We start from the raw sequence: 27,523 nt of genomic DNA, 5'->3' as shown, positions 1-27,523 counted from the left end.
TAGCTTTTTCTCAATTAGTATAATAACCTCCTTTCACCACTTTGTTGCTCCATGTTCACTTTTGGACTTAAGATGAACAGGAGTCTCTTAAACACCTGCAGCATTTACAACAGCTGTATCTAAATGCCTGCTATGTTGTCAGTGGATTGTTGAAACTATACTTAAAACAAGATTCATAGTAAACACATGTCAAACTGAGTGTTGAGTGGGACAGATTTACAACAATTCAGGATTAAAATACTTTTAAACTTTAAAAATAGATCACCTCTTCAAGGGCACCTCAGGGTCATCGGTGTCTACTTTGTGATGCACTGCTCTAAGCTAAGAGGGAATTGAAACTAATCCTGAGGAATGCAGGCGGGAGCAGGTGGTACCAACATACTGAAGGCCTGTGGTAAATATTCCAAGCTAAAGGAGCAGCAGCTTCAGTTCTTTGTGTTTTCTCTTTGGACTCTAGTTTCTGTCTTTTTTAAATTTGGAAGTTTGATGCAATGACACCTCTCCTAACTTTGAATACTGTACATTCAGACTAAAATAAGAGCCAGCCCATGAGAACAGGAGCTCCTATAGCAAGAGATTATATTTGTTTTGCATGTCCATTTAAAACAAACTATTAAAATCCTATTATTAACTAAAGAAGAATACATTTGAATTGGCATTAATTACATTTAATTATGGATATTTCTTGATCAATGTTATATGTTGATTATATTTAATGATTGGAGACTTCTTCATTCATTTCCCTGTCAAAATCCAAGCTATAGTGGTTTGAAATAGTAGAACGAGTATGAAAAAGTCTTCAGCTAATTGTTATTTAACAACTTAAGGCATCACCCATTTTATTTACCACATAACACTTGTTTTTGTAAGATTTTCATGTGTGCAAAATAAAACCTAATCATGAGATGCACTGATCAATAAAGATGAATCTGTGATCATCACAGCAGAGGAACAGAAACAAATCTCTAAAACCAGTGTGGTGTAAGAGTCAACGATGCCTAAAGTACATTGTAGCTTTGATAATAAAATACAAATCAATGTTGTGCATATTTCACTAATCACCAGAGAGCACACAACAACAACAACCATTTAATTTAGTCTGACGGCTGAATTAATTTCCAGAACAATTCAATTAGCTATGACGAATATCAGCACATTGTTAGTGGGATGAAGATGTTCTTCTGTATAATCCAAATGTCAGGTAAAATGGAATTCCCATGAACCAACACTGTTCAGTGATTGCAGCCACGTCTGTGTGTAAGACAGCCTGCACAGGCAGTGTTTCTGTGTGGCGGAGTGTGACAGGACATTAAGTAGAGAGAGGGAGATATTACTGACTCCCAGACACACCCTGCAGCATCCCGAGCCGAGCAGGCAAAATTAACCGAGCCTCAATAACAGTGGTTTGTGCATAGTACATCCAGGCACAGGGAGCCATTAAGGAGATAAGCATTCTGCAGCAGGATTCGCACATGTTGACTGACCTTTATCAGTTTCATTGCAGAGCACTGCAGCAGCCTCGCTCTCTGCGTCTCTCCCTGACATTTGCTCAGAATGATCTCGTCAGCCTCTGCATGGAGTTATTGGGAGATTTCACTGTCATTCACTTCACACTGGCCTTTCCCTGTTATTGCACTCACTTACTACTATCACCATCATCGTCATTGTCTACAGCTGCAGAAACTCAAAGCGGATTTGACACTATTGCACATTGATTACAACTCGACAGCAGCTAGGACCATGCATGCGTGTTCATTACTCTGAAACAGCATCAGGAAAACACCTGCTCTGTGCTGTGCTTATATGCAGCTCGCAGTCACCCGGCAAGCCACTCGAGCAGAACCAAAGAGAAGCACAGACAGGCTCAAACAGGCCCAATGCAAAGCAGAGACAAGTGCAAAAGGTTTGCCAGTGTCTGAACCAATCAGACAGAGGGTTTGGCAGAAAGTGAAAGAGCTGTCACATTATTAACATTCAGCACACACACATTTCTGACACAGCACATTTCAGTACAGTCACAATGGTCCTTTAGGCCATGCTGTTCCAAAACATAAGCAAGGCAACCGCTGAATACGTCTCAGTGAATACGAGAAAGGCCTGTTGTGGGCCAATAATAAAGAATTAGGATGCAAGAAAACACTTCCAACGCTCCAATCCAACTCTAAAACAGAACCACTGCTCTGAGTGAAAACACTGATTATTTCTTTTTCTGCTGCGGATTTACTAATCTTCTGCCAAAAAGAGCTGTTGCCATCATTTCATGCCTGCTCAATTGGAATTTCTGTTTCTCAAACTCCAATGAAATCGCAAAAAAGGACAAAAAAGCTATTACAAATAGCCAAAAGCCTGTAAAACTGTTCTGTACATGAAAAGGTTTAGTCTTGGTTTATAAACTTGTAATAACCTGAAATTCTTCCAGCAACAGCCTGCAGCAAGAGAGAAAATAGCTTCAGCAAAAGATACATTCTTTTGCTCTATTGGCACGAATATAGCTTACTGATAAATATTTATAAAGGGTGATTAGAAGTAATTCATCAAAGAAATTGTGGTTTTATAACGCCTCCAACCATGGCGATAAAATGACTTCCAAAAGCACTTATCTAAGGGATCAATAGACGACAGGGATATGCTGCAACAAAGAAAAAAGTTAGGAAGTTTTGTGGAGCGAGCATTACTCTGTGGAATGAATCAATGAAGCATTGAAGGGACCTGCAGCATTCTGTGCTATCAATATCTAATAGCACAGAATTACTCTGCATCTTACTCACTGAATAATGATGAACCAGGGAAACCAGTGGTCATCTTTGTTTCATCTCTTCATTTGTGCTATAACAGATCATCAGCCTGAGGTGTGTGAATGTGTGAGTGTGTGTTAAGGGGGAATACGAGCAGGGAAAAAGGGCTGTAAGATGTATGATATTCTTACACTGTAACTTTATATTCGAACTAGGATTTTCTACGCAGGTATTCCTAAAATGTATTAGTGTGTATATCCAATCTATCAATGCCTATAGTTTTGAGAAACCAACCATTTGCAGCCACTTCTCCCTGACCTCAAACAAGGTTAATCAATAAAATTGTGTAAAATCTAATTTTAGAAAATGTAAAACTCAAATAAAAGTCCGGCAAACCTTCTTTTATGTTATATTCACTGTTGGCTCTTTAAAAATGTATTTACTTAGAGTTGAATGATGTCCTGTGTCTGCATGGCCAAAACAAAATAAGATTAGAAAAGTGGAGAGAATAGCTTGGATGTCTATACACCTGATGAAATTTGAGAAAAAGGTCAATGTAAATGTTCTCAGTAAGAGGGAGTGGGATGAACCTCTCTGTTGCAGCACTACATTTAGAATAAATCAGATAAACTGATGTATTTTAAACACAGACACCCTACCTTGTTTATATCAAAACATCACAGCAGCATAGCTGGTTCAATCTAGCTCTGCAAATGTCTTCATGGGGCACTGAAAAGCTGCAGTAGACAAGATTTTGCAAAGCAATTATCTCTCACCAAGAGAAAAACAGACAATCAGCAAAAGCACCACATACCTGACAATGTAAAGGAGATGATAGACAGTGCACAACGTATGCTGCAGCATTTACTTTTACATGTTATCATTGGTGCTTGTCAACTGATAAAGAATAATTTAATAAACAGAGCCAAAAAAATGACAATAGCTGATCTCTGTCCTGCCCAGTTGTTCCCAATGTTTAACGACATTCTGCAACACAGACATAAACACACCGACACCCCCCCTCCCACAGTACTGAGTCAATCTTTGCCTCAGGAAATCACAGGTTAATGAGAAGCAACATGATGACCTCTGACCTCTGTTCCCCTGAGGCTCCATGAGTGCTATACATAGCATTGAACCACTGCAGGTCAGAGGGAGCTGTAGATAAGTGACACACACTACACGGAGGAATTTGGCCATGAGAGACGCACAGGTAGGTCATCACAGCGTATGTATGACTACAAAGTGAAAACAAAGCGTCAGCACTCAGCAGGACAAGAGGTTCAGCTGCACGTCCTCTTGTTCTGTCCACACTGGATCTGTCAGGCTGCAGCACTGCACTACACAGCATGACGAGGATTCAGCCACAAATTTAGTATGCTGCATGATAAAAATGCTACTGTGCTTAAAAGAAAAATCAAAAATATGCTAAGTGCTCTTCAAGAACACTGTCTAATCAGAACATTTAGGAAAAAGTAGGTGCGGATAAGCATTTTTTTATTTTTCTTACAGTGCCTGTGCTGATTATCCTGATTGTGTCGTGCATGGAGTATCAAGTTTCTCAGAGAAATCTATGTGTGCACTCAACCAATGAAGAAATGACTAATCTGTCTCTACTATGTCTGATCTTTGAGGCAGATGTATATCAGCAGAAAAGTTACACATGTAGCTATATAATCAGTCCAGGGAAAGCAGAGTGAGTCCAAGCAAATGATTCCAGGTCAGGTGAAAGACTGTCTCTTACATGTAAACACACACTGAGGTAAACAGATGAGAACTAGAATGCCAACCAAAATTACACACACTCACAGATATCAGTCCCTTACATATGCCTGATTCTTTTCATCAACATTGACAAATTCTGACAATGTTAAAAGTGGAAGAAAAGACCTGGATCCATGTCAAAATGAATGGCTTCTCTCTTATGCCATCTTTCAACCAAGTTACATCGAAATCTGTTGAGTAGTTTCTGCGTTATCGTGCTGACGGACAAACAAACCAATGGACAGGGACGAAAACATTACCTCCTTGAGGTAATGAAGCATGGACAGCAACTGCCAGCTAACACAGCCGGCTGGATGATCAGTCTGCAGTGAACCCTCATTAGAAGGAATCCAATCAAATCCATGCAATTATTTAACAGCTTGTCCAAAAACAATTTCTGGCCTCGCCTGTCCCACACTGACACACTGAGCTCTTCACTAAGTGACATAATGTGGTAATGGGCAGGAAGACAGGCAACCAAGCTCATTCCACTGCATCTTCATTTATTTAAAGAGTGTAATAGTGAATATGTGATATGATGCTGGAATCCTCTTCAGTCAGTTATTCAGATGAGCTGAAAGAGTCTTTGTTTGGCAATTTGATGAAGTGAGACTTGAAAAATGAATCATCAAACAGAACGAACCTTTCAATTCCACTCATTGCTTCTTTTTCCACCTGAGACTGCACACACTATTGCCTGTGTCTAACGAAAACTGGACTAGAGCGTTAGTGCTTGAGTGCTCCTGTGCTGCGTCTATATATACTGTGTCTCAGTGGCTAAGTCCAACCCACATTGCAGAGCCAAACACAGCTAACTGCTTAGCTGTGCAATGTAGGACAGGAGGGGATGTGAAATGCAGCTTTTCTAAAGCTGAAAAATCATAGGCAGTCATGTTATCTGTAACGGAGCAAATCAAAACTACCAAGAGGCTTCAATGTAATAAAATCTGAAAATGAAAAACAAGTGAAATGCTGTTGGATTATCTGTTCAATTGGCAGAAATATTCACCAATAGCTCAAAACTGAACATCTGGAAACCAAACTTTCACAACATTCCCCAGAAAGATGCTTCAGTAGTAATTCATTTGAATTTGACTGACTCACCCTTAAATCCCTTCAGGGAGCTCCACCCCGTGTGTAGGAGGCTTAACTAGCAAAACGATCATCACACAGTAAGCCGAATACAAATTAAGAATATTAAAGAGCTTAAGGTCCTGAACAATATCAAAGAAAGAAGATAAGATCAGAAAAGATAAAGACATATAAGATGGTCCCTCACACCCTCTACTCAAACATTGTCCTTGTCCACAAGCTTCAATCTGAGAAACTCATGGACCAAAACAATACTAAACAGTGTATAATAGCTGCAATGAGTCATTCTGGATGCAGACTGACCAGGCAGAAAGATTGATTTCCTGACAGTCACCATATACTTTTAACCAAAACACAGAGCAGCACAGCATTGGAGTGAAGCAGATATCACATTGACACTGCCTTAAACCTGATTATGTTGTCATCTAGTGCAGAAGATGATGTACAAAGGTAAATTCAAAAAAGAAAATTACCTTCAGGAGGAATGAAAGGACATTTTACACGATGGTTCAAGAGGTATAAAATGCAACAAAATAGAAAAAGTTTTACAGGAATATACTAGGCTATTTCAAATTGGGAAAAACGTGCCTGTAGAAAACAACTGCTGAAATAATTTCTCATGTTATCAATTTTATCAAGGACATCGGTTAATAGCTAAACTTAAAAGTCTAGCCCATTGTCAAACTTTGGAGAGGTGATGAGAAAAAAGGGGGTGGAGAGGAAGCAGCAGAACATTTTGGGAAAACAGGCTCCACGTCATAATTTCCTTTACTGCACGTGTCATTGATTTTCATTCACATCACTGTCAGGCCTGTCACAGCATCCTTCCTATGATAAAACTGAGTCTCCCTTCCTAATGGAGCTGCATGTGTGCACCCATGTGAACTGCCTACATATCCTGCAGGTTGTCGCTTAACAGAGAATTTACACTGAGGCAGCTTGTTCCCGAATGCTGTATTAATTCTGCAGCACAGCCTGAGAATAAAACAATAAGTCACTACCAGTGGACATATAAAAAGTTAAAAAAAGCAAAGAAACTTAACGTCAGCTTTTCTTTTCTGGTGTTCAAGACAATCGTAACCAATCATGAAGCCAAAAAAAGCAGATCGAGATAAAGGCCTTCACTTCATCAGAGGTCTAAGCTCTGTGCAGCAGAATGACTAAGGTCTGATCCCTAGACTGAGCATCAATACCTAAAATAACACATGTATCAACAGATATAACACATTGAGTGTTTTAAGTGTTAAAAAGAAACACAGTCCTACCTGCAGATTCTCAATGCATGTCCCACACAGCAGCAGTTCTCATTAGCTAAACTGACTGCATTTTCATTTGCCTTCAAACTCAGAGGAGCTGCCTGCTCGCAGAGGTTTTACTGAACCAAATGAATGATCTGCAGCATGACTATGTCTGGTTCTGCGAAAATAAGACAATCTGTCGCACCACACACACACAAATTGCATATGTTTGTGGTCAGATTATCCGTCTGATCTCTGATCCTCATAATCCTGAAACATCGGAAATAAATCAAACATCACCAAAAAGTCTAATTGAAACAGACGGTCGTGGCTAAAAATAGCAGAGAATCTTATACTCCAGTTCAAATTTTGCTGTTAATTATAAACAGAAATCAAATGAGTGACTTCTGCAATTAATTAATGACTAATATACCGCAGCTCTGGTACTATGCTTGCAAAGACAGAGACAGAATTCAGCAATGTCTGGTAAGCAGGCATGGACAGTCGGTTTGGGGGGTAGCTCAAAAGCTGGGTGACAAGGTGGGTAGATAAGCAAGTGAGATAGTTTTGATGGCATTATATTTGTGGGTGTAGGTCCCAAAATGTTGTCAAAAGTGTTGTTGGGAAATTGTCTAATGGTCATGGTAGTATATTAATAAACAGTATCTTCATGTTGTGATCCGCTTTACCATGTGCGGATGCACCATGTGCTCTTCATAAGCGAAAGGGGACAGGTGTGGTTGCATTTCCTCGTATCTTCAGGGATTACAGTATCTGAACCAGGCTAATCCCTGTTTTCCGAAAGCCATTTCATGGAAGCCGTGTCACTTGCCAGTGCTTTTGTCCAAAAACACAGGAGCAGATCAACAGCCACTGGATCCTCAAACAATCAGTTTCAGTCCAAAGCCCTTACACAATCATGTCAGAGGCATCAATGTCATCCCACTGCTAAACACCCTTTTCCTATAACCCCTCCAACACACACACACACACTGCTATCAGCAAGATGACAGTGTAGTAATGTATCAAATTAGCCAGGAGCTAAAAAATCTACCATAAAGAATAATGATCTTATGGATTTTGTTCGATGGCAAATGATGCTGTCATCATATTTGGACATAAATATGGAAGCTACTGTCTGAGACAAATCTGATTAGTCTGATAGATTTTGCTGCAGAGAATCTTGGTCCTGAGGGTGTCCGAGCTTGTATAGCGCAATATGCTTTACTGCAGCAGACCCGTCTTTACAGCAGTGTTTGCCTCGGTGTCAGCTAAGGTAAACAATTTCTGACTGTCATCGAGACCGGTGAATATCTTCTCCTCCACATGCAGTCAGTCTTTGCAGGACATCCGAACAGTGTGTGTGTGTGTGTGTGTGTGTGTGTGTGTGTGTGTGTGTGTGTGTGTGTGTGTGTGTGTGTGTGTGTGTGTGTGTGTGTGTGTGTGTGTGTGTGTGTGTGTGTGTGTGTGTGTGTGTGTTTGCACCATCTCTCTCCTGCAGTTCTCATTACAGAATCTGAGCAGACACACAGCACACAGAGCAAAAGCTGCCACTGTACACACTCCCACAGGGGAGTTACGTTACTGTGATACACGGGGTTAAGACAACACAGCATCTCCATGACTGTACTGAACCTCATGCACACACTCCCACAGTGGCCGGGAAAAACATTTAAAATCCACCGAGGTACAAACAGATTTTTTACGTTGTCTTGTTACATTATGTAGTTTGATTATGGCTTTGTGTCTAGTCTGAATTCATGTTGTACACAAGCTATTAGTGCTTTATGTCAGTTTGTTCCCTCTTATCCTCTAGGATTCCCCAACTAAGAACACATGAGTGTCATTTTTATGCCTCCATACCAGCTACAGACTTGGCTGGAGGTGATATGTTTTCAGGTTGTGTGTCTGAAAGTACCTACGACTGTCCGTCCCCTTCTTGTGAACATGATATCTCAAAAACGCTTTGAGGGAATTTCTCCAAATTAGGTACAAACATTCAGTTTATCTAAAGGACAAACTGATTTTATTTTGGTGGTCAAATGTCAAGGTCACTGTGACCTTACCAAACATATATTTGGTCTTGTGAACACGACATCACAGGTAAATCTTGAGGGGATTTCTTGATATTTGGTACAAACGTTCAATCAGCCTCAAAAACAAAGTGATTTGATTTCAGTAATCAAAGGTCAAAGGTCAAGGTCGCAGTGACCAGATTAGAAATTAGTAGTCAAGGCCAAAACCTTATTTTGCCTCCTGCATGAGCTATTTTAAGAATTTCAAATTGACCAAAAATGTTTAATTAGACTCACAAATTACCTGAAAAGATTTGCGTGATCACTCAGTTGCATGATAAGATATCAAATAATTGTAACTTTAACATCACACGATATGTTGTAAAAATGATCAAATTTGATCAATAATTAAGTCGAAACCCGCTCCCATCTGTCCCTTTTGATTAATCCGGAACGCATGAACATTAACGCATGAACATCATTTTATCATGAGGGAAATTAAACAGATGGATTAAATAAATTAGGTGAGGTTCCACTCGGCTGGCAGAAGGTAACTGAATTTAAAGGCTATTTTTAGCTCTCGTTTGCTGCGGTGGGGAGACCTCGTATAGAATATAGGCTTATTAAGTCAGACATCAGTAGAAGACAGTCGGCCACATCTGGTGCACAGCTCCAAAACTCTCAACTGGCCAGCAGAATCGAGATTTCACCAGAACAGTCCCCTCCCTGGAATGTCTATCCCACTCACAGAGGCTGATCTAAATCTCAACCTGGGAGAATTTAAAAGGTCACTCTCTCAATACACAGAGAATGTACTCCCTTTTCAAATACCTCAACCTTCTGTTAGATATCATTATGTCTCTTCTTAGAAGTATTAGCCCTCCCTGGAAACGTGCAGAATGGCTGGAGTTAAGGAGAGGTCACCTCCTCTCTCTGATACCAATTCCCCTCAATCCATGTATTCTGTCCCCTGTACCAAATTTAGAAGCATATTTTTTTTCAGACTGAGGTGGTCCAGCCATTTAAAGCTGCACGTAAAAGACATGACCTCTATTTAAGCATTAAATGGCATTCTGTGGTGCTTGGGTGCGTTTCAGCCTGTGGTCGAGGGATGAACGGGGGATGAGCTGGATTGGGTGTGACTGGTTTGTACTCAACGTTCCTGGACCTGACTTAGGGAACTGAACATCAAATCAGATGTTATCCAACACCCTGAGTAAAACCTTACCAAGCAAAAGTCACATTACATAATCCATTAAAAACAGACCAATACACAGAATTGGTCAAACGCACAAGAAGCTCATTGATGTTGGTTAAACCTGAATTATACATGTTGCTATATCCTGCAATGACGATAATATTGATTTGAGTTGGCCCCCAATGTTATGTACTGTTCATAGGTGAATCTTTCTGTGGTTTAATGTTTATGGCCCATTGCCTCTTGGCTGAGAGCACAGCAGGTGGGCTGACCGCTGAGGGAGCACATGCACGAATGATAAATAGCCTGAGTAACCTTATCGCTGCGACTGACATCGAGACCCTGACAGAATGATAATAAGCTTGATATCCTTTGTGTGGATCTGTGAGTGGTTGGATCTATGGCATGGTTTCCATCAATAGAAATTGACAGAATTAACCAAAGAACAGCTCAAAAATGGTTACCAGCTGATACACCTGGAAATGTAATCATAGTTGTGGACTGAATCCCTGGATTTCCCCCAAAAAATATAGGAAATGTTTAGCAGACATTTTCAATTCACTTTGATGCTGTAAAATGTTGACATCTATGCTAATATAACAATCTAAAGAGCTCAAGGCAGTGTTTCTAAGGTCAGCGATACAAACTACTCACATTCTCAGCAGACAGAGAACAAAGTAGTACACCAGTGCATGGAAAAGTTGACTAAGAGCAGATGTGACAATGTGTGAGTCCGTCTATGTAAAAAAGTCACTGTGTGTGTGGGCTGGGCCCTAACAGCAGCTGTTCTGAGAATTAAGAGACAAACTCATGTAAACATGTACATTCCTTAAAGAAATGTATCTGTGGTTCACTGAGAGGAGGGGAGGACTGCAGCAAACATCCTGTACAGTCTTAACCTATGCAGACATCCCACATTAACCATGTATATAATAAACAGCCTGAGAGATCCCAGTTCTGCTGACATTAACAAAGCAGTGACCAATGATCATGAGGCACTGCAGTGAGTCTCTCTCTCTCTCTTTCTCTCTCTCTCTCTCTCTCTCTCTGACTCTCCCTCTCTGTCTTTTCATCTCTCAAACGACTGCTCTAATAGTAGAGTTCGGACAAATCCAATCCAGTATCTGTATCGATACTACAGTGCTGATAATGAAGTAATGTATATATTGGATATTGGGTTGATGTCACTGATTCATGTACTGATTCCATAATCTGATGTTTTTAGGAATAATAAATATGTAATAATTAAATTCTAAGCCCAGAACCCAAAAAGTTAATTATTATGTCATTCCAATTCTCTTATTATTTAACTCAAGTGTAGAAAATTCCTTACTGTGCACATGATTTGTATTTTAAGTATTTTAAAACATTAAAGCAGTTGACGTAGAAAATTCTACTCTTCCTGGATGTGTGTGAAGTCTACTTAACCTGCAGTTCAAATTAATTCCTTCAAGTACATTTAAATGTTACCAGCAACAATAATAACGGTCATATAATGCGCATAAAAATAACAATAATAATATATTCAGGAATAAAGAGCTGTGGTTATTAAAATTAGATTCAGTATCAGCAGAAATCCAAACTCAAGTATCAGAATCTGATCATAACTGAAAAAGGTGGACCGATGCATCTCTATCTATTACGATGCATTGATATACAGACCTAAAGACAAGCCAAAGGCAAAACAGCCGGCTGCCTCTAATGCCACAAAAACACAAAAACAGACACTTAAGCATGCATGTAAATTCACCTGCCTGCACATCTACTTAAAACACTTAACGGCATGCACTCCGAGGCACTTTATGTCCTGCAGCTGCTGCAGAGCTCTGCCAGACACACCTCCTGCCGAGCTACGTAGCAATAGAGTCCCACATACGTGTTGAGAGATGGGCTGGGATACACACCTGAGAGTCGCCCGATACACTGGCTGCCTCTTGTAAGGGATGTGTACGGTTGACTGTCCTGGTTGGCCCAGCATGTTTGCTGCAGGTCTGTGATTTGCTGTGCTGTGCTGTGCTCCTCTCAATGGTGCCTGTGTTGGTGTGTGTGTGTGTGTGTGTGTGTGTGTGTGTGTACTCGTCTCAGCTGGTATTGCTGCTGTTGCTGACGTCCTTCACCGAGCACTGTGGCGTTGGTTCATTCAAAACATCCTCCTTCCCGCCTCTCTGGTGCAGGGCTGCTAAGGTGGAGCTAAAAATACCTGCAATCACTGAACTGTCCCGTCTCCACTGGCGTTCGTGAGGTTCGTGATGGGAGTCATTAAAGCAACCAACCTAACCACTACTAACCACTACATCATGTAGAGGCCCCGACGCACAAAGTGAAACCACAGCTACAAAGCATTAGCCGTCACCCATGTCCTCATATTCTCTCTCCTCTCTGTAGTGCTACCCTCTCTCTCCTCACCTCTCGTCCGCTCTCTTCTATGTATGCATTCCTCAGCACAGCTCTGCCATCGGAGCTCTTCCCTGAACTGGACGCCCTCTCTGCTCCATCCCCTCTGCAGTCATGCAGGCAATACACAGCATGCACAGCAGGAAGGGGGAGAAGGAGAATGAGGAGGAAGGAAGGAAGGAAGGGGAATACAATAGTGAGTAAGGAGAAAAAAGATGAGGGAGTGATGGGAGGAAAATTAGAGAAAGTGCACTAAAACCTAAACATTACATATTACTTCATGATAGATAATTGTATTAAATATGTGCTGATCATTGTACTATATTGTACTACATTGTACTATATTCTATACTCTATATGCAAGTAATTTGGTACCATTTGTATCAAGTGGAAATTTTGTATCCATCACTAAATTGAAGCTATGTACCTATGAGTGCAGAGATGACCTCTAAGGATATTATATTATTTTACACAGGCTCAACCTGTCAGCTACATAATAAAGACAAATACATGTATTTAGTAATTTTACTATGCAGGCGGTGACTGTAAACTGTTTAAATAGGAAACGCTGAGACAACAACCGGATCGCAACCTGAAGAGAAGAGAGTGTGAGTTGGGGAGCCATTATGAGAAATGGAAGTGATGACTGGGCTACAACCCAACAGCTAAGGAGACAGATGACTGTGCCATGCTACAAATGCCTCCTATCAGCTAATAAAGAGAGTGGGGGTCCAGGTGAAAAATGTTTTCTGTAGCAGCGAAGGACTCTGGAAGTCAGTTCACAGATTAAACTGACACCACCTGCATACGTACACACGCACACAAACATGCAGGTAATGCATCCAGCTGCTGTTGCCCTCGGCCCCCGAGTTTCATCCTCTGCTGCTCTTCTCATCCATCTCCACTCTCCTTCCCATCTCATTAGCATACCCCAGGAGTCGCAGGCACTCGCACTGCAAGTAAAGACCTCTTCAGTGCTGTGGAGATGATTCCAGGCCGACGTGTCTCTGGGTCTAACCACCACCAATGGTCATATAAATTGTGCATTAGCCCTGTATTACAGTAATCCATCACACCGCATGGGAAATCTCCAACATGAACATCATACAAATGACAGGCAAGGCCACTGGGACCTTGACCTTTGGCTACAAAAATAATTTCCAAGTTCAATTGAATGTTTGATCATTACTAGAAACCCAACTACCCTTAGTGGTAGAAAGTAACCAAGTACTTTTACTCAAATACTACACGTACAAGGTATAGTTACACTTCACTAGAGCCTTTCAGTTCTGTACATTTATAATGTATCACATTTCAGAGGGAAATACTTTAGTACGATTCCACCATATTGAGCCTTAATAAACATTTCACTTGCAGATTTAGGTTTTACATGCAAAATATGATCAGTTTATAAATTATAAAACTATAAAGTATGATGTAGTGTAGATTTTATTTTAATAAAGATGAAAGATTTTAAAGTATTTAAATAAGTAAGAAGAACAATAGAACCACACAGAGCCATAAGTTGCTCATTCCACCATTAGGAACCGTATGGACTACCAAACTTTTGTGCTGTGATTGTGTTGTGTGCAAGGAAAGTGATGCCAGAAAGAGCATTAGCACGTACGATTGATTTAAAGTAGAAAGGCGATAATTACAGAAGTTGCTGTGAAGGCAAGCATTAGGGATTTATCCTCTCAATCGTGAATGTTGCTATCTTGTTACTTACCAGATGTGAAAATCCGTTCAAAAGTCTCATATGTCCCAAACTCTCCTTATTCTGAAGACGACCAATAAGGAGTGTCCCTCTCTGTTCTCCAAACGTATATTAACTGAGCCTGTTTCAACTGAGTGCACAGTGGGAGGTGTGTATTAGACAGAGCAGAAAGAGTATCAGATGGGAGTAGATCTGCTGTTTCAGCCTTCTCTCTCTACTCTCCATCACTCAGTTACACTCCCAGCACTTACAGTACACAGCTCTACTTCTCTCCTCCAGGGCGGAATAAAACAATATCACTACATAGTTTGGTGCCTGCAGAGAATTTAGACAGAGGAGGAAAAAAAAGCACCTTAACATGTTGAGAAACTGTGAAGCCACCGCTCTTTGTGGTGACCACAGACGAGCCGAGAGATGTGTTCACACAGTCAAAACAAAGTGCTGACATTGGTGTCTGACTGCAACCAGAGCCCTCAGTCTCTACCCCAAGTTATCACATCACGTCCCAGTCAGCCAGGGAGAGGGGATGGAGGACGGAGAGCAGACTGTAGCTGAGAGGCAGGCTCGGGCTGCTGCAGTGCCCGTTCAATAATCCACAGACAGACATATAGATAAGAGCAGAGGGCTGGATGACAGTGGTTTAGCTTGATGTGCCGACGGCCAAGTCAGCATTCATACCTCACTCTATGGCTTACTTCAACTGTTGTCATCCTGGTTGTTGTCTACCAAACTCATGTGGTGGGGTTAAAAGCTTGACAACCACAGAAACTCATGCACTGCCTGTCTTGTTAAAAAAATATATATATTAAATATAGAAGCAAATGTGATACTGCATCAAAAAGACAAAGACTCAACAGCAGTATCTAGTGGCTACATCAGGAACAGCACTTGACAATGCACACATTCCACCACGATTCAATTATTCACTGACAGGGGTGGACATCATCATGAGGAAAACACCACAGTATATAATACACTGTCAAAATCACCACTAAATCTTTGCTGCAGTATCTGATCTTTATCTCACTAAGTAAATTAGGGTTAGAGGTGACGACTGCTCACGAGGATCTTAAACTATCACACAGATTTAGAAAAGTGAAAATGAGATTAAATCAGATCATGAATAAAATAAATTTGCCTTGCATCTCCGCACTAAAGCAAATTAAATTGGATTGCTTCGCGAGAATTTACACAGCTGTGTGGTCAATGTGTTCAATAAATGCTGCAGTGAGTGGAATTGGCCTAACCTCCGAGATCTGCTCTCACCAGCAGCAGACAGATGGTCCTTTTCATTCGTCTTTTCAATATTGTATTAAACAAAAACAGCAATATTTAATCAAGTAATCCACAGTAAGCCATTATTTCAGGCCTTGTACACAAAATCTGCAACTTATTGAAGTGTTGCGTTATTCAAACAAGCATTACATATGGAGAGTAAACCACAAAGCATTATTATTATTGCAACAAATCTTGTGATTATTCCCTAATTGTAAGATTAAGAAGACAAATCTGTATCAAGATTCAAGGTGCTAAGTTGTAAAATAGCTGTGAGTGGAGAGACTTATTTCTCTTTTTCTTTACAATCGGGACATGAAACTAGTTCCTGTTCTCACAGGACCGCGGAGTGCAGTAGCGTTCAAGGTCATCTTGTGCTTAAAAGTTGTTTTCTCAGATTTGTTCCCCCTCATTTCCTGTCTTAACCTGATTTCTCACAATAGCCCAGTTTCTTGTGTGCATACATAAGCCCAGTTACTGAATGAATGCACTGCAGTGACTAATATATCGTATTATAATTGTGGTTTTTTAGGCCACACAATGGAACAAAAACAATGAAATATTTTCACCTCATAGAAAACTGAAGACAAGGAAAAACATTTTTAGATGTGTTTCTGAAAACTTGATGCATATAAGTCCAATAAACTTTCTCATTAGCTTCACTAACAATGACTTGAATAATATTAAATGCACAATAGAGCTGAGAGAACTGCAGAGCTGTATCTCTCTAGACCTTAAATATAGTAATTTGATCCTGATCACAGAAAATATGGATTACTAAAGCAACTTTACTGTTTTCATACAATAACATTTTAACATGTCCCTGTAGCATGTAGGTCATAGTAGTGCCCAGTGGAAGTTTCATGGTAGAACTAGAATGGCACTAATAGGGCGCTTACCTCCGCCAAGGCCCAACAGTCTCCTCAAATTGTACCAAATTACACACATCCATGTATATATGTCCTGTAAATATGCCTGATTATTTTTGATAATAATCCATTAATTATTCCCTGGGAAATCTGTGAAAATGTCAAAAAACACAATGTTATAGAAAGAGATGCACAAGTCCTAGATTTGCCCCTTTGTCCACATCTATGATGGGTTTAATGGGGTCTTCCTTCAGGTCAGTACTTTTTGTGTAATCCTCCTGATAGACAAACAGCAATGGAGGTAATAAGTAAGTAACATACTTTTCATGCAGTACCCAACCCAAGCGTTTTTTTATCTAAATGGAAATTTCCTGTGCTTGCAGAAAAGCAACACTAACACGATATCCTGTATTAGATTTTCCACTGGTGAAATGAGTTTCTCACGTTTAAATTACCTTCATATTTCTCATCACTTTTACAGCAATCACTGCAATCTATTGAACAAAACAGAGAAGGGTGCTTCATGTGAAAATGCTGGATCTTATATATGCTCACTAGAAAGACTTTCTCCTTCCATACAACATCCATCTTCCACCTTTGCGGCTTTAAACTAATAAATTGTTCTCTCCCTGTCTCCGTGTGGTGAGAGGAGAACAGTGTGGGACCTGCTCCTCTCTGCAGTGGCTCCAGTCGCACTCAGGCTCTGACAGAATGCGGCAGAAAAAAAACTGTCATCTGAATTCAATCAGAGGGAGGGAATACAAACTCTTTCTCTCCTCCAGAGATGCAGTGAAAAATGACTTGGATGCAGAGTTTCTATCTTTAACATGAAAAGTTTTAAATGATAAAAGTTTTGTTAGGACTTAAATCATCTGTTTGTTTCATGCCAGCTACATTGACTGTACATTATTATAGTAAATCTGGTGTATAAAAGCCTCTATTTCACACAAAGCAGCAACTTAAATGTTACTGTGTAATACCATTAAACCAGTTTTACCTTGTCTCAATCTGCTTCTCCTCCTCCTCCAAACTGGAGGGCTCCAGCTCAGACACCAGCTCTGTTTCATGATCAGCTGAGTCAGACCCCTGACCGAGGGGCAGGCAGCTGCAGCAGCAGGTCCCCATCCCAGCCCGGGCATCTCATCTGCTCTGTTTCTGCTCTGACTCCTGCTCCAGCTCCGGCTCTGACTGGACAACCAGCTCAAAGCTGTCTGGACAGTGACTGACTCATTCTAGAAAATGTATATCATCTTACAGAGCACACCTCAGGTCCACAGCTCTTTACGTATTCATTCATTGCAGGTTAAATATTGCAAGTCCATCCAAGTCCTGATGGAAAGCTTCCTTTCAGCACAACTGTCCACTGTACAGCTCTCTCAATCTCCTCTTTGTTTCCATCATTTTTATTCAGTCCACTTTAACCTCAGACTATTTGTAGGCCGCCGACAGGAGCAAACAGTCTGTATTGTCTAACTGTCACAGGCCTCGTGATAAGTTACCGCGAACGTGATATTGACAACACAGCTCTGTTTATAAATTGTTTTGGCCTCAAGTGAACGGACAGGCCGCCTCACCAGCGGGGAGACAAGACAGATGCACAGACATAATAGACGTACACGCTTTAAACATGATACAAGGACCTACTGATAATGACAAATGGTCAACATAAATCACCCTACAGGACTCCTTATATCAGATTCAGTATTACCGCATCCGCTGTTAAAGATGCTGTAAGCATGTGCGCTGCTGCCATCTGCACGGGATTAATGGTTCATGCTTCAAGGCAAGGTTGTGTCTACATGCGTCTGTTGGAGGAGAATGAAGTGTTAATAATGTTACATGTATAGTGTGTGTGTGTGTGTGGGGGTCAGAAAGAGAGAGAACCAATCCCGCTCTCTCATTGCTCCACCATCACCTTATTTGTATTTCATATTATATTTTATTACTATGTATTCCATCTATTATTATTTCTATGATGACGCAAAAGAGCAATTTGCTCTTCTCCTGACCTTGAAATGCATTCAGCCTGATCATTCACCATTTTCATTCCCTGCACTGCAACATGGTGCAATGGTGGAAAGAGAATTGCAACAAGCAGCAGGTTGTGTTTGTCAAACAGCAGGAATTGGATGCTGCAGTAAAAATGGCTTAAGAGCACATATGTTTACAGCTCATCTCTTGTGATTCAGCTTCAGCTTCGTTCTTCAATGGCAAAAAAAAAAGTAAAATGGACTCAACCACAGTATAATGTTAATAATATCCTTCTGACTACAATCATCAGCCAGCAGGTGCTTTTCAACATAAAGACAGGAAGTCTGTCTAACTTGACAAAGCCCTTCGACACGGTACAGGAGTTTGGTGTTTTCTATTCGCCTGTCATCTTTTGCAAAGAAAAAACAGGAGTAGTCGGATCCATCCAGATTCTGCCTGTCAAGAATGACACAAGCATTTTGTAGAATCTATTTTCAGCTGAAGGTCACTGTCTCAACAAACTGCTTGAGGGAAGCTAGAAAAGAGAGGGACTGAACTGTACACATAGTAAAGTAAAGTGATAAATATTTGGGCAACAGATGAATTGCATGACCAGACACCATGTTGGTATAAAACAATGGGAAAAAGGAAAACTGATTGATGAAGATGATAATAACAGGGGTTCTGGACTTAATATAATTCTAAATATAGGCATGTCAACATGCTTAAGCTGATTGTCAGCCACCTCTGCTGTAAACTGAAACCTGTCAAACAAAACTCAATCAATCAATGATAGTGGCATTTTACAAATTCTATAGGCAAAGAGCAGATTCAGTAAAAACCAGATGAATCCATTTAGAAAGTCCCTGATATAAATATTTACTATAGTAACACTGAAGATAATAGCTGTGGTTTCCTGTATGCCTTGGTGTCAATGTCTGCTTTGCGTTGCTGCAGAGTACAAGTGTCAGTGCATCCGACTGTACAGTCAGGTACTCTTCAATTCATCCATCCATCCGTACCACATTTCCATTGCGGGTCATGGGGTGACTGGAGCTAATCCCCACTGACATTACACTATTGAACAGCCAGCGAAACACAGGGTAAACATACAGAGACAAACAACCCTTCACATTCACACCTATGGACAATTTCAAATCTCCAGTTCAATCTGCATGTCTTTGGACTGTAGGAGGAAGCCGGAGAAAACCCACCCAGACACAGGGAGAACATGTAAACGCTCCCACTTAAGCACTATGTCGGCTCCTCTTCAATTCAGAGGTTTAAAATCTATATAAAGTTAGGGTGTAAGAGTCTGAAGACACAGCTTTAGGAAATATGGTACCCACAGGACCCCATGGGACCCTATGAGGGCAAATCCTTGCAACACAGCACGCAATGTGCGTAAGTCATTTCTCACAGTAAGCAGGAACTGGGAAAGTGTAAGAAAGTGTGAAATTATTTGGAAAATGTAGAAACTGCGTCTGAGTCTCTGACACCTGCACTATATAAATATGCAATTAGTATTCACTCCCTGGAGCACAAGTACAGTAGGAACGCTGTTGGTGTTCTGGGATCTTATTAAATCAAACATCTGTGACAGAAAGTTCTACTTGGATGAGCCTAATGACATACGCAGTTTCATCTGTACCTGCTTGTCTGTAACATCCAAACACTGTTTACACATGATCACTCTCTCAGTAAACACAACAGATTTAAACATATCTGTTTCTATATCAGTATCCACAGAGGGTTTGTCCTTCTTAAGTAGACTTTCAGTGAGGAGTGAAGTGAGGCTGTTAGTAATTGGTATTCATTGATGTTTTTTTTAAGTCTTTCTTCATTCCCATGGCACTCAACAAAGATTACCAAGCAACGTTCCTTTACAAGCACAGTCCTTAGTGCAAACATTAGGCTACTCAGCAAATCTAACAGCAGTCAGTCGCATCTATTACACTCAGTGGAAATCTAAACTAATACCTTTGAATTGTGTTTTTAAGCTTCAATGAAGTTTGAGGTCATAGTCTCAGTCTTACTCTGAGCATTGACAACTTCTAAAGTAAAGAATGACTTAGTTATATCACAGGTGAGTTTCTGCTGCTTCTTGGAAAAATAGAAAAAAAAGAAGAAACGACTGAATGCACCAACTTCCTCCCTGAGTCCAAAGCTGGACCAGTTGGGAAAACACTTGAAAAGTGTTGTCTGTCAAACCAAAGTCATATCCTAAATCCATTGTAGTCAAGTGACGTGGCCCTGAACAAAGAAACACAAGGAAGTTTTACCTCACTTTAAAAGTTTGAGTCAATGTCCAGTGTGAAACTTGGGAGTCGGAGTTTGCCTTTCACATATGAAGAATGCAGCAGGAGATTGTCCGAGTCAGACACGTTCACAGTCAAGAGGTGGTGCTCGGGTAGCGACGTGCAGGAGACACGACATGGAATGTAAATCCTGCTGCTGAAATCTGGTCTTTTTGTTTCCAGCACATTGACACCAGCGTCGGCCTGTTTTACCAAAAGCTCTCAAATCTTGTTGGCTTTCCAAGTTGACATCTTCGTTACCATCTTCTACGTGTATGGAACCTCTTTTTCAACCTGAGATATTTATATTCTTCCAGTTTTGCGTCCACTGTGTGTTATGACTCCGACACGCCCATAGCTCACTGCGACTTTTCCTTCCATTTTCCTGCTGTATTCTCACATGGACTCACTCTGAAGTGGTGTCTGGACTTCAGTTCATATCTGAAAAGCAGCTTCAGAGGGAAGTTTTACTTCACTTTTAAACTAAAGGTCAGCGTCCAGTGTCAAGGGTAAAATATTACAGCTCAGAAGGGAGGCCCAAATTGCTTTTGAAATACTTTTTTTCCCGGACATGCAATTACTTTTCTTGACAGAGCACAAAGATCACCTACAAGTCAGTGCTTCAGTTAGGAATATGGTTAGGACCTTGGGGCTAGTTTCTATCCTCTCTTTTTCGCAATGATGTTTTTAATTCTGCAATAATGTATGGATTTTCTGTTTGTAGAAAAAGAACCTTCATTAAGTCAGCCTTGAGATAAGGGCCTGTAAGGATACTAGACTCATTTTTATCTATTAAAATGCCCTGCTTCAACACTCCCAAAACATCCCATGGCTAATTAATCCACACTGTCCACAACAAATAGTCAGCTAGTTAAAAAAATGCAAGCACAACCTAAAAACCTAAGCAGCAGGGGACCGGATGAACACTAAAAATACCACTAAAGATCTAACAATGCAATATCGATGGGCTCATCACATTTGCTGAGAGTTGAGACAGAAACAGGGGAAGCCACTTTTGTGAGTTTTAGGGTGGATATCAAACACTTCTTCCTGGACTGTCCCACAGCTATTGTAAGTCCACTCAACAATGTGAACTGTGTCCTCAACAGGACGCCATTGTACCTCACTGGGGACATTTTTTCCCTCAGGGAGCTATAGAATTGCACATTTCCTGAGTGCCACGAATGTGCTGGAGAGTAAACCTAATTGAACTGGATTCCTTTTATGAGAAAATTACTTAACACAACTTCTTAATATTAATCATATGCATATTCTTCATATTTAGCTAACAGACTGAGAGTACATTAAAGTTTATAACAGATAAAGTCTACTGCTCTAAGTTGAAAAAGAAGCTTAACTTAGTTGTGTTATAATTTAATTTAGAATTAGTTACACACATCTTGTTGTTACACGTGTCAATTTTCATGTTTAATTGCTTTCTTGATTATAGATGTAATTACACCTGTAGACCTCAACACACAGACCAGCAACACAGAACAGTTGCATCTGCAGCATATTATCTTCTGGGATTGAAAGTGCAATGATTCTGGAAGATTATTTCCAAATTGGGTCACTTCCTTGGAGATTTGCAAGAAGTATGATAGTCAGTCACACTCCATCTCAATCTGCTGCCACAGACGACAACAGACCTCGCCCCTCAGTTCTGACAATCCCCTCCTCCAATCTTCACAGTTCACTCACTCTATTGATTTGTTAATGCAAGTGTATCAAAAGTACGGTTAATAAAAGGTTAATATATATTTTATCATGAATAAATCTTAATTAGTGTGAGCTGAGAAACTGAAAAGAGTTTTAACTCGCTACACTTCTTGTAAAGCAAACACTGATCAGATAGTGCAGGGTGGCTAAAAGGACGATGTGTAAATAAATACGGGGTCTGAACAATCCCTCCTTTGTATCCAACTAAATTCCACCATCAACACAAACCAAATCTACCGACTGTTGACACGGCAGCACCGTGTCGACTTCCTGCTAGAGTTTGTGTCTGTGTGTTTGCTGGACAATGGAGAGGTCAGAAGAAAAAGGGGTTTGGACGACACTGGTTTATATGAAAGAACCTACATGCTTCATGCTAAAAGTCAGATTGTTCACTTCAAGTCTGTGGTTTAGTTCAAAACTAAAAAGACTAAAACTAACTAACTAAAAAGTTACGTCTGAAATATGGCCAAAGTCCAAGTTGTCCTGTCCCTTTACAATTTTTTTAATATCACATTGGCCAGAAGCCATCTTTCATGTATTCAGTCTGGCACCTAAGCTGTAAAAATATTCCTGTTTTAAACCTTTAATCAAAACCAACTCATGTTTTAAAACCAAAGTATTAATACATTAACCTGGTCCGTGTCGCTTTTACAGCTCAACACAAGCGGCACGTCCTTTAATTACCTCATAGACACAAGGGACACATACAGAAACACCATTATCATCATGGCATTATCTCTGAGCCCAGTAAATCAAATAAACCACCGCAGATAAAATCACCCACAATGAGAAAATGACATTAAATGTTCCTCACTGGGTTGTAATGAATAGTTCGTGCACATTACAAGTTGTACACCAATCAGCCATTTCTCTCCTGAACGCTGAACACCGACCAACAATTTAGGTTTTTAGTATTACTGCTATTTATGTGCATCATACTTGACATAGACAACAACATAATAGTGTGATCATTGTTAGATCTTTATCTCAATATTAATGTTCATTTTCAGTTTAAATTGAATGATTCATCTTTTTATTTAGAGACAATTAATTTGAACTAATATGTTGCTGTATTTTTCAATATTCAATTGCATCACAAACTAGAGCACATAACTCTGTTGATGTTATCTTTTTAAGAAAGCGAAAGGAAATTCTCAGCTCCACTGCCAAACTATCTGGGATTTTCCTCAGCTCATGCCTCCCCACTCCATAAAATTCCATTTAAATCTGTTCAGTAGTTTTTGAGTTATCATTCTGACACACACACAAAAACACCAATGAAAACAGGTAATGAAAATAATGACCCAGCTTTTACCCCTTTTGGCAAATACACCAAGAGAAGGTGGAAGGTTGTCAACTGTGCTCAAGATAAACCTCCTGAGACACGAGAATAGTCCTGGTTTGTTCCTGTTCACTGTTTGACTCCGAGAAGCCCTCAGCAACAAAGAGTCAAGCAGAGAGTCGGAGCAAAACAGGATCCTTCTACCATCCAGCTGGGCAACAAGTAGTCGCCTGATTTAACCGCCCTGACATTTAGGCCACCATATATCACACAACTTCACTGTCGCATTGTTCTTGCTTCTTAGAGAGAGAAAGTGATTGAACAAGGGACACACAAAGGCCACCTTTATTCTAAACACAATATGTGTCAGCAGCAACAAATTTGTTAGTTGAAACCACTTTAGGTTGTTTTTTTTTCCAGCACACATATTTTGATGCCAGCATTTCTTTCCAAGTGGCTATTGACATCCATTTGTTGGATTAAGTGCGACCTCTATTTATGATTTGTAATTTTTAAATCCCTGACTAGATCGATTTTTAAAATAACTATTACAGACTATTTAATTTGACTGCTCATACTTATTTCTGTGTAGCAGGCCAGTAACTATCAACAGCAGAGAAACGACAGCTCTGGGGATTTAAAACCTCCCCATACAGGCCTTCTGTCTGGAACAAATGGGGCAAACTAAAAGGGCGATGACAGGACTACGGGTAGTGGAACTGTGCAAAATGTTAAACAAGCTACTGAAGGAGGAGTCACTAATTCAAAAAGATCCAGCTCCAAAGAGGAATTCAAGTCTCTCCACTTCGTCTTACTGCAGCGTTCTGGAAGTCATTGTCAGCCTGACTTATCCAGTTGATTTTAGCATGATTTTATAGAAGCTGCCGTGGCCTGGTTTCTCTCACACTAACGGTCTGATACACATTGATAGCGACAGACCAGAAACCACACAAATACCCACAGTTTAAAACCAATACAACACAAAGCAGATGGGAATGAAAGCTGGAGTTGGGAATTTCTCCAATCCCACGGTTTAAGACCGGCACAGTCCTGCCTTATCCACTTGAGAGCGTTTATTTCTTTTAATGATCTTCAAAGAGTGATTCATGCTTTTGTCACGTCTCATCTGGATTATTGTAATGCAGCGTTTACAGTGTTTACATCCCGTAGCCACAACTCGATTGCATAACTCCAGGATGTGCAAAACACGGCAGCGTGACTTTTAACCAAACCACAAAAGCAAGATCATATCTCCTCTATCAGAGCGCGGCAATGACCTTTTGAGGAATGTGAATTTTACTAAAGAGGTTATAGTAACATATAGTTTTATTAATAATACCACACACCATTAAGACACTCAGCAGTGTGCATTATATACTTAATTTTAAATTATTCGTTTAGTATTGAAATTAATTATTATATACATTCCAGCTATTACTTCTCTGTTAATTGTCTTTTCATTTGCCACTGATTTGTGAAGCACTTTCTATAGTCTATAGTCTTTCTATATGAGCTCTATAGATTCATTATTGATCATCATTTAATAATGATTGTGATACTAGTGTGATGATGGTTTATTAATAAAGAGGTTTTATAAATCTAACAAAAACAATGGAAAGGCATATTTCTGTCTCTGTGTGTACACATTTGCTTTGCACACATTTCTTTCTCTCTTTGAATCGTACGGTGCAGTGGTAACACTTATTCTTCTAAGTGCTTTCTTTGGCAATTGGCCGGGCTGCAAAGCCTGAAGGGTTTCTACTCTGCAGTAGACTTGGATGAACTCCTCACTGGTCAGTCAAGCCATTCTGAGTTGAACACATTTGGGTAAAAAATAGATTGTTTCAAATCGATAGTCGGAAATTTGAACATTCAGAAAGAACATTAAGTTTAATAAGAGAAGATTTAAGATGTTTCATCTCACTTTGATTTCACGTTTCGCAGAGTACCTGCTCTTCCTCTCTCATCTCAATCACTTTCTGTCTTTCTCTTTTTCTCAGTCTCCTCATCCTGCTCTTCCCTTACTCACGTCAATGAAAGACATCGAACCACAAGTAGTCAGCAAGAAACATTCTCAAGTTAACTGCATCCCCCTTTGGTGGAATCAACTATATCTATCCAGTTTGCTGACATAGTCAAAGAACCACTGTGTCGAGTAAAGACACAAAGTCATTGACATTGGTGATCAGATCAGAAAGTTGGTCTTCTTGGTGTTACACCACATCTTTGCTGCACCACAGTAGAATTCGTTTTGGCAATTACTTTTATTATTTTTATGTGAGAAAAATGACTGAGGTCCGGACCTTGGGTGACCTCAGTGGTGGGTACAGCCATGACTGAGAGGCACATAAAGGGAAAAGACATTCTTTGCACATGACTTTTAACTTGTCTGGTGGGACAAGTACATTTGTTTTACACTTGCCCTATAAAAAAATCCACTTGTCCCGTATAAAGAGACAAATCTTAATGTTGAGCCCTGGCCTACTTCAGCCTCCCTTCTCTGGCTGCCGATCCTTTTAGATTGGATTTTAAATTTTACTCTTGGCTTTTAAGGCCCTGCATGGCACTGAGTTACTGAGCGTCTAAATCACTCCTCACAGCTCGTAGCTCGAGATCTTCACACAAGACCCTGATAGTCATATCCTCATGAAGGTTGAACACCAGGGGTGACAGGGATTTTACTATTAGGGCGTCAACCCTCTGGAATATTTGACATGAGGATCTTCAACTACAATATTCACTGTCTGGTTTTAAAACGTTGTTTGAAACTTATTTTTTACAGTCTGGCTTCTGTTTAATTACGTTATCTGTAACTTACTTTATGTGACATTTATGTATTCACTTTATTCATTATTTTACAATTACCTTTACTGTTTTCTGTGCTCTTTTATTAGATCCACCAAGGAGGGATCTTTGCTGGTTTGTTAGCAGGATTACTCAAATACTACAAAATGGATTTGCACCAAACTGCGGATTAAGGGGTGGATCCAGAATGTTTTTCATTTATATTTCTACTTATAAGAACTAGATAATCCCGTATAGGATTGTTTTCTGCCTCGGCGGAGGTATGTTGTGTGTGATTTAGAGATGTGATTGTTTTCCAGCCTAATTCATTATTTTCTCCTTTTTCAATGCTATTTGTTTGTTTGTTTGTTTTTTTGCAGGATCACGTAAAACTGAACTCATTTTATTGAAACTTGGTGGTGTGGAGCCCATTCACTTTTGGAGTGGTTTTGATTATGGGGCAGATCTAGGGATTATTTGTCACTTTGTTTAACCTTGCAGACGTTTTAATGCATTTCTCCAGAGATAATGCAAAGATCTATATGATAGAAATCAGGCAGGTGTAGATTGCTAATATCTATGAACAGGTGTAACTTGGTGTGGATTTGAATAATGATCTTGATGTAGCTGATCTTAACATATGCATATGCAATATGGTGATAAATTGGCCAATCAGCCGTGGCGGAGGGATGTGCTCTGAGGGTGTCCTTCTACTTGTTCCTATTGTTATTATCATTATGTATAATTGTGAGACCAACGTGAAAATCTAACCAAATAAAAACGACTTCACAGTGTGGTGTGTGACTTTGGGAATTCTTGTCCCCTCCGCCTCAATAATGCAATCATGCCATACATCTCTGTCACCACATGGTCACACCCCTCTCCTGCAACCTTTGCAGTCTCTCTCTCACTGCCACACACACTCACGCACACACACATCAAGGCTATGCACCTATCTAATGGAGAGAGTAGAGGTCCTGCATGGAGGATGTGAGGAGAATTTTAATAGCCCGCCTTCCTCCTGTCCTGCTCGGCACTGCCGCTCTCCATTCACAGTGCGGCCGGAGAAAATTGGTTTCACCTATCAGATGGGACCCCGAGTGTGTGCATCCATGTGTCCGGGTCATTTGTCATGAGACCTACATGCATGTTACCAGATGAAACGGTGCGTTC

The 27,523-nt window shown here is 40.2% G+C and overlaps 1 protein-coding gene across 21 annotated transcripts in view; it reads right to left on the bottom strand.

The window, feature by feature from the left end:
* Nucleotides 1-27,523, bottom strand: part of plekha7b (pleckstrin homology domain containing, family A member 7b) — a 66,864-nt gene that overhangs the window by 37,901 nt on the left and 1,440 nt on the right. The window contains exon 1 of one of the 21 annotated variants that reach the window (XM_034577357.1): nt 11,947-12,540. The exons of the other annotated variants lie outside the window; for them this stretch is intronic. Within the exon in view, the coding sequence (XP_034433248.1) occupies nt 11,947-12,020 (74 nt within the window). The 5' untranslated portion in view covers nt 12,021-12,540. Of the gene's footprint in view, nt 1-11,946; nt 12,541-27,523 lie in introns of those variants that run through there. 21 annotated transcript variants of the gene reach the window in all.

Source organism: Hippoglossus hippoglossus, chromosome 3 (assembly GCF_009819705.1).
Source record: "Hippoglossus hippoglossus isolate fHipHip1 chromosome 3, fHipHip1.pri, whole genome shotgun sequence".
Taxonomy (NCBI): domain Eukaryota; kingdom Metazoa; phylum Chordata; class Actinopteri; order Pleuronectiformes; family Pleuronectidae; genus Hippoglossus; species Hippoglossus hippoglossus.
This window is presented reverse-complemented; position numbering and strand designations above follow the sequence as displayed.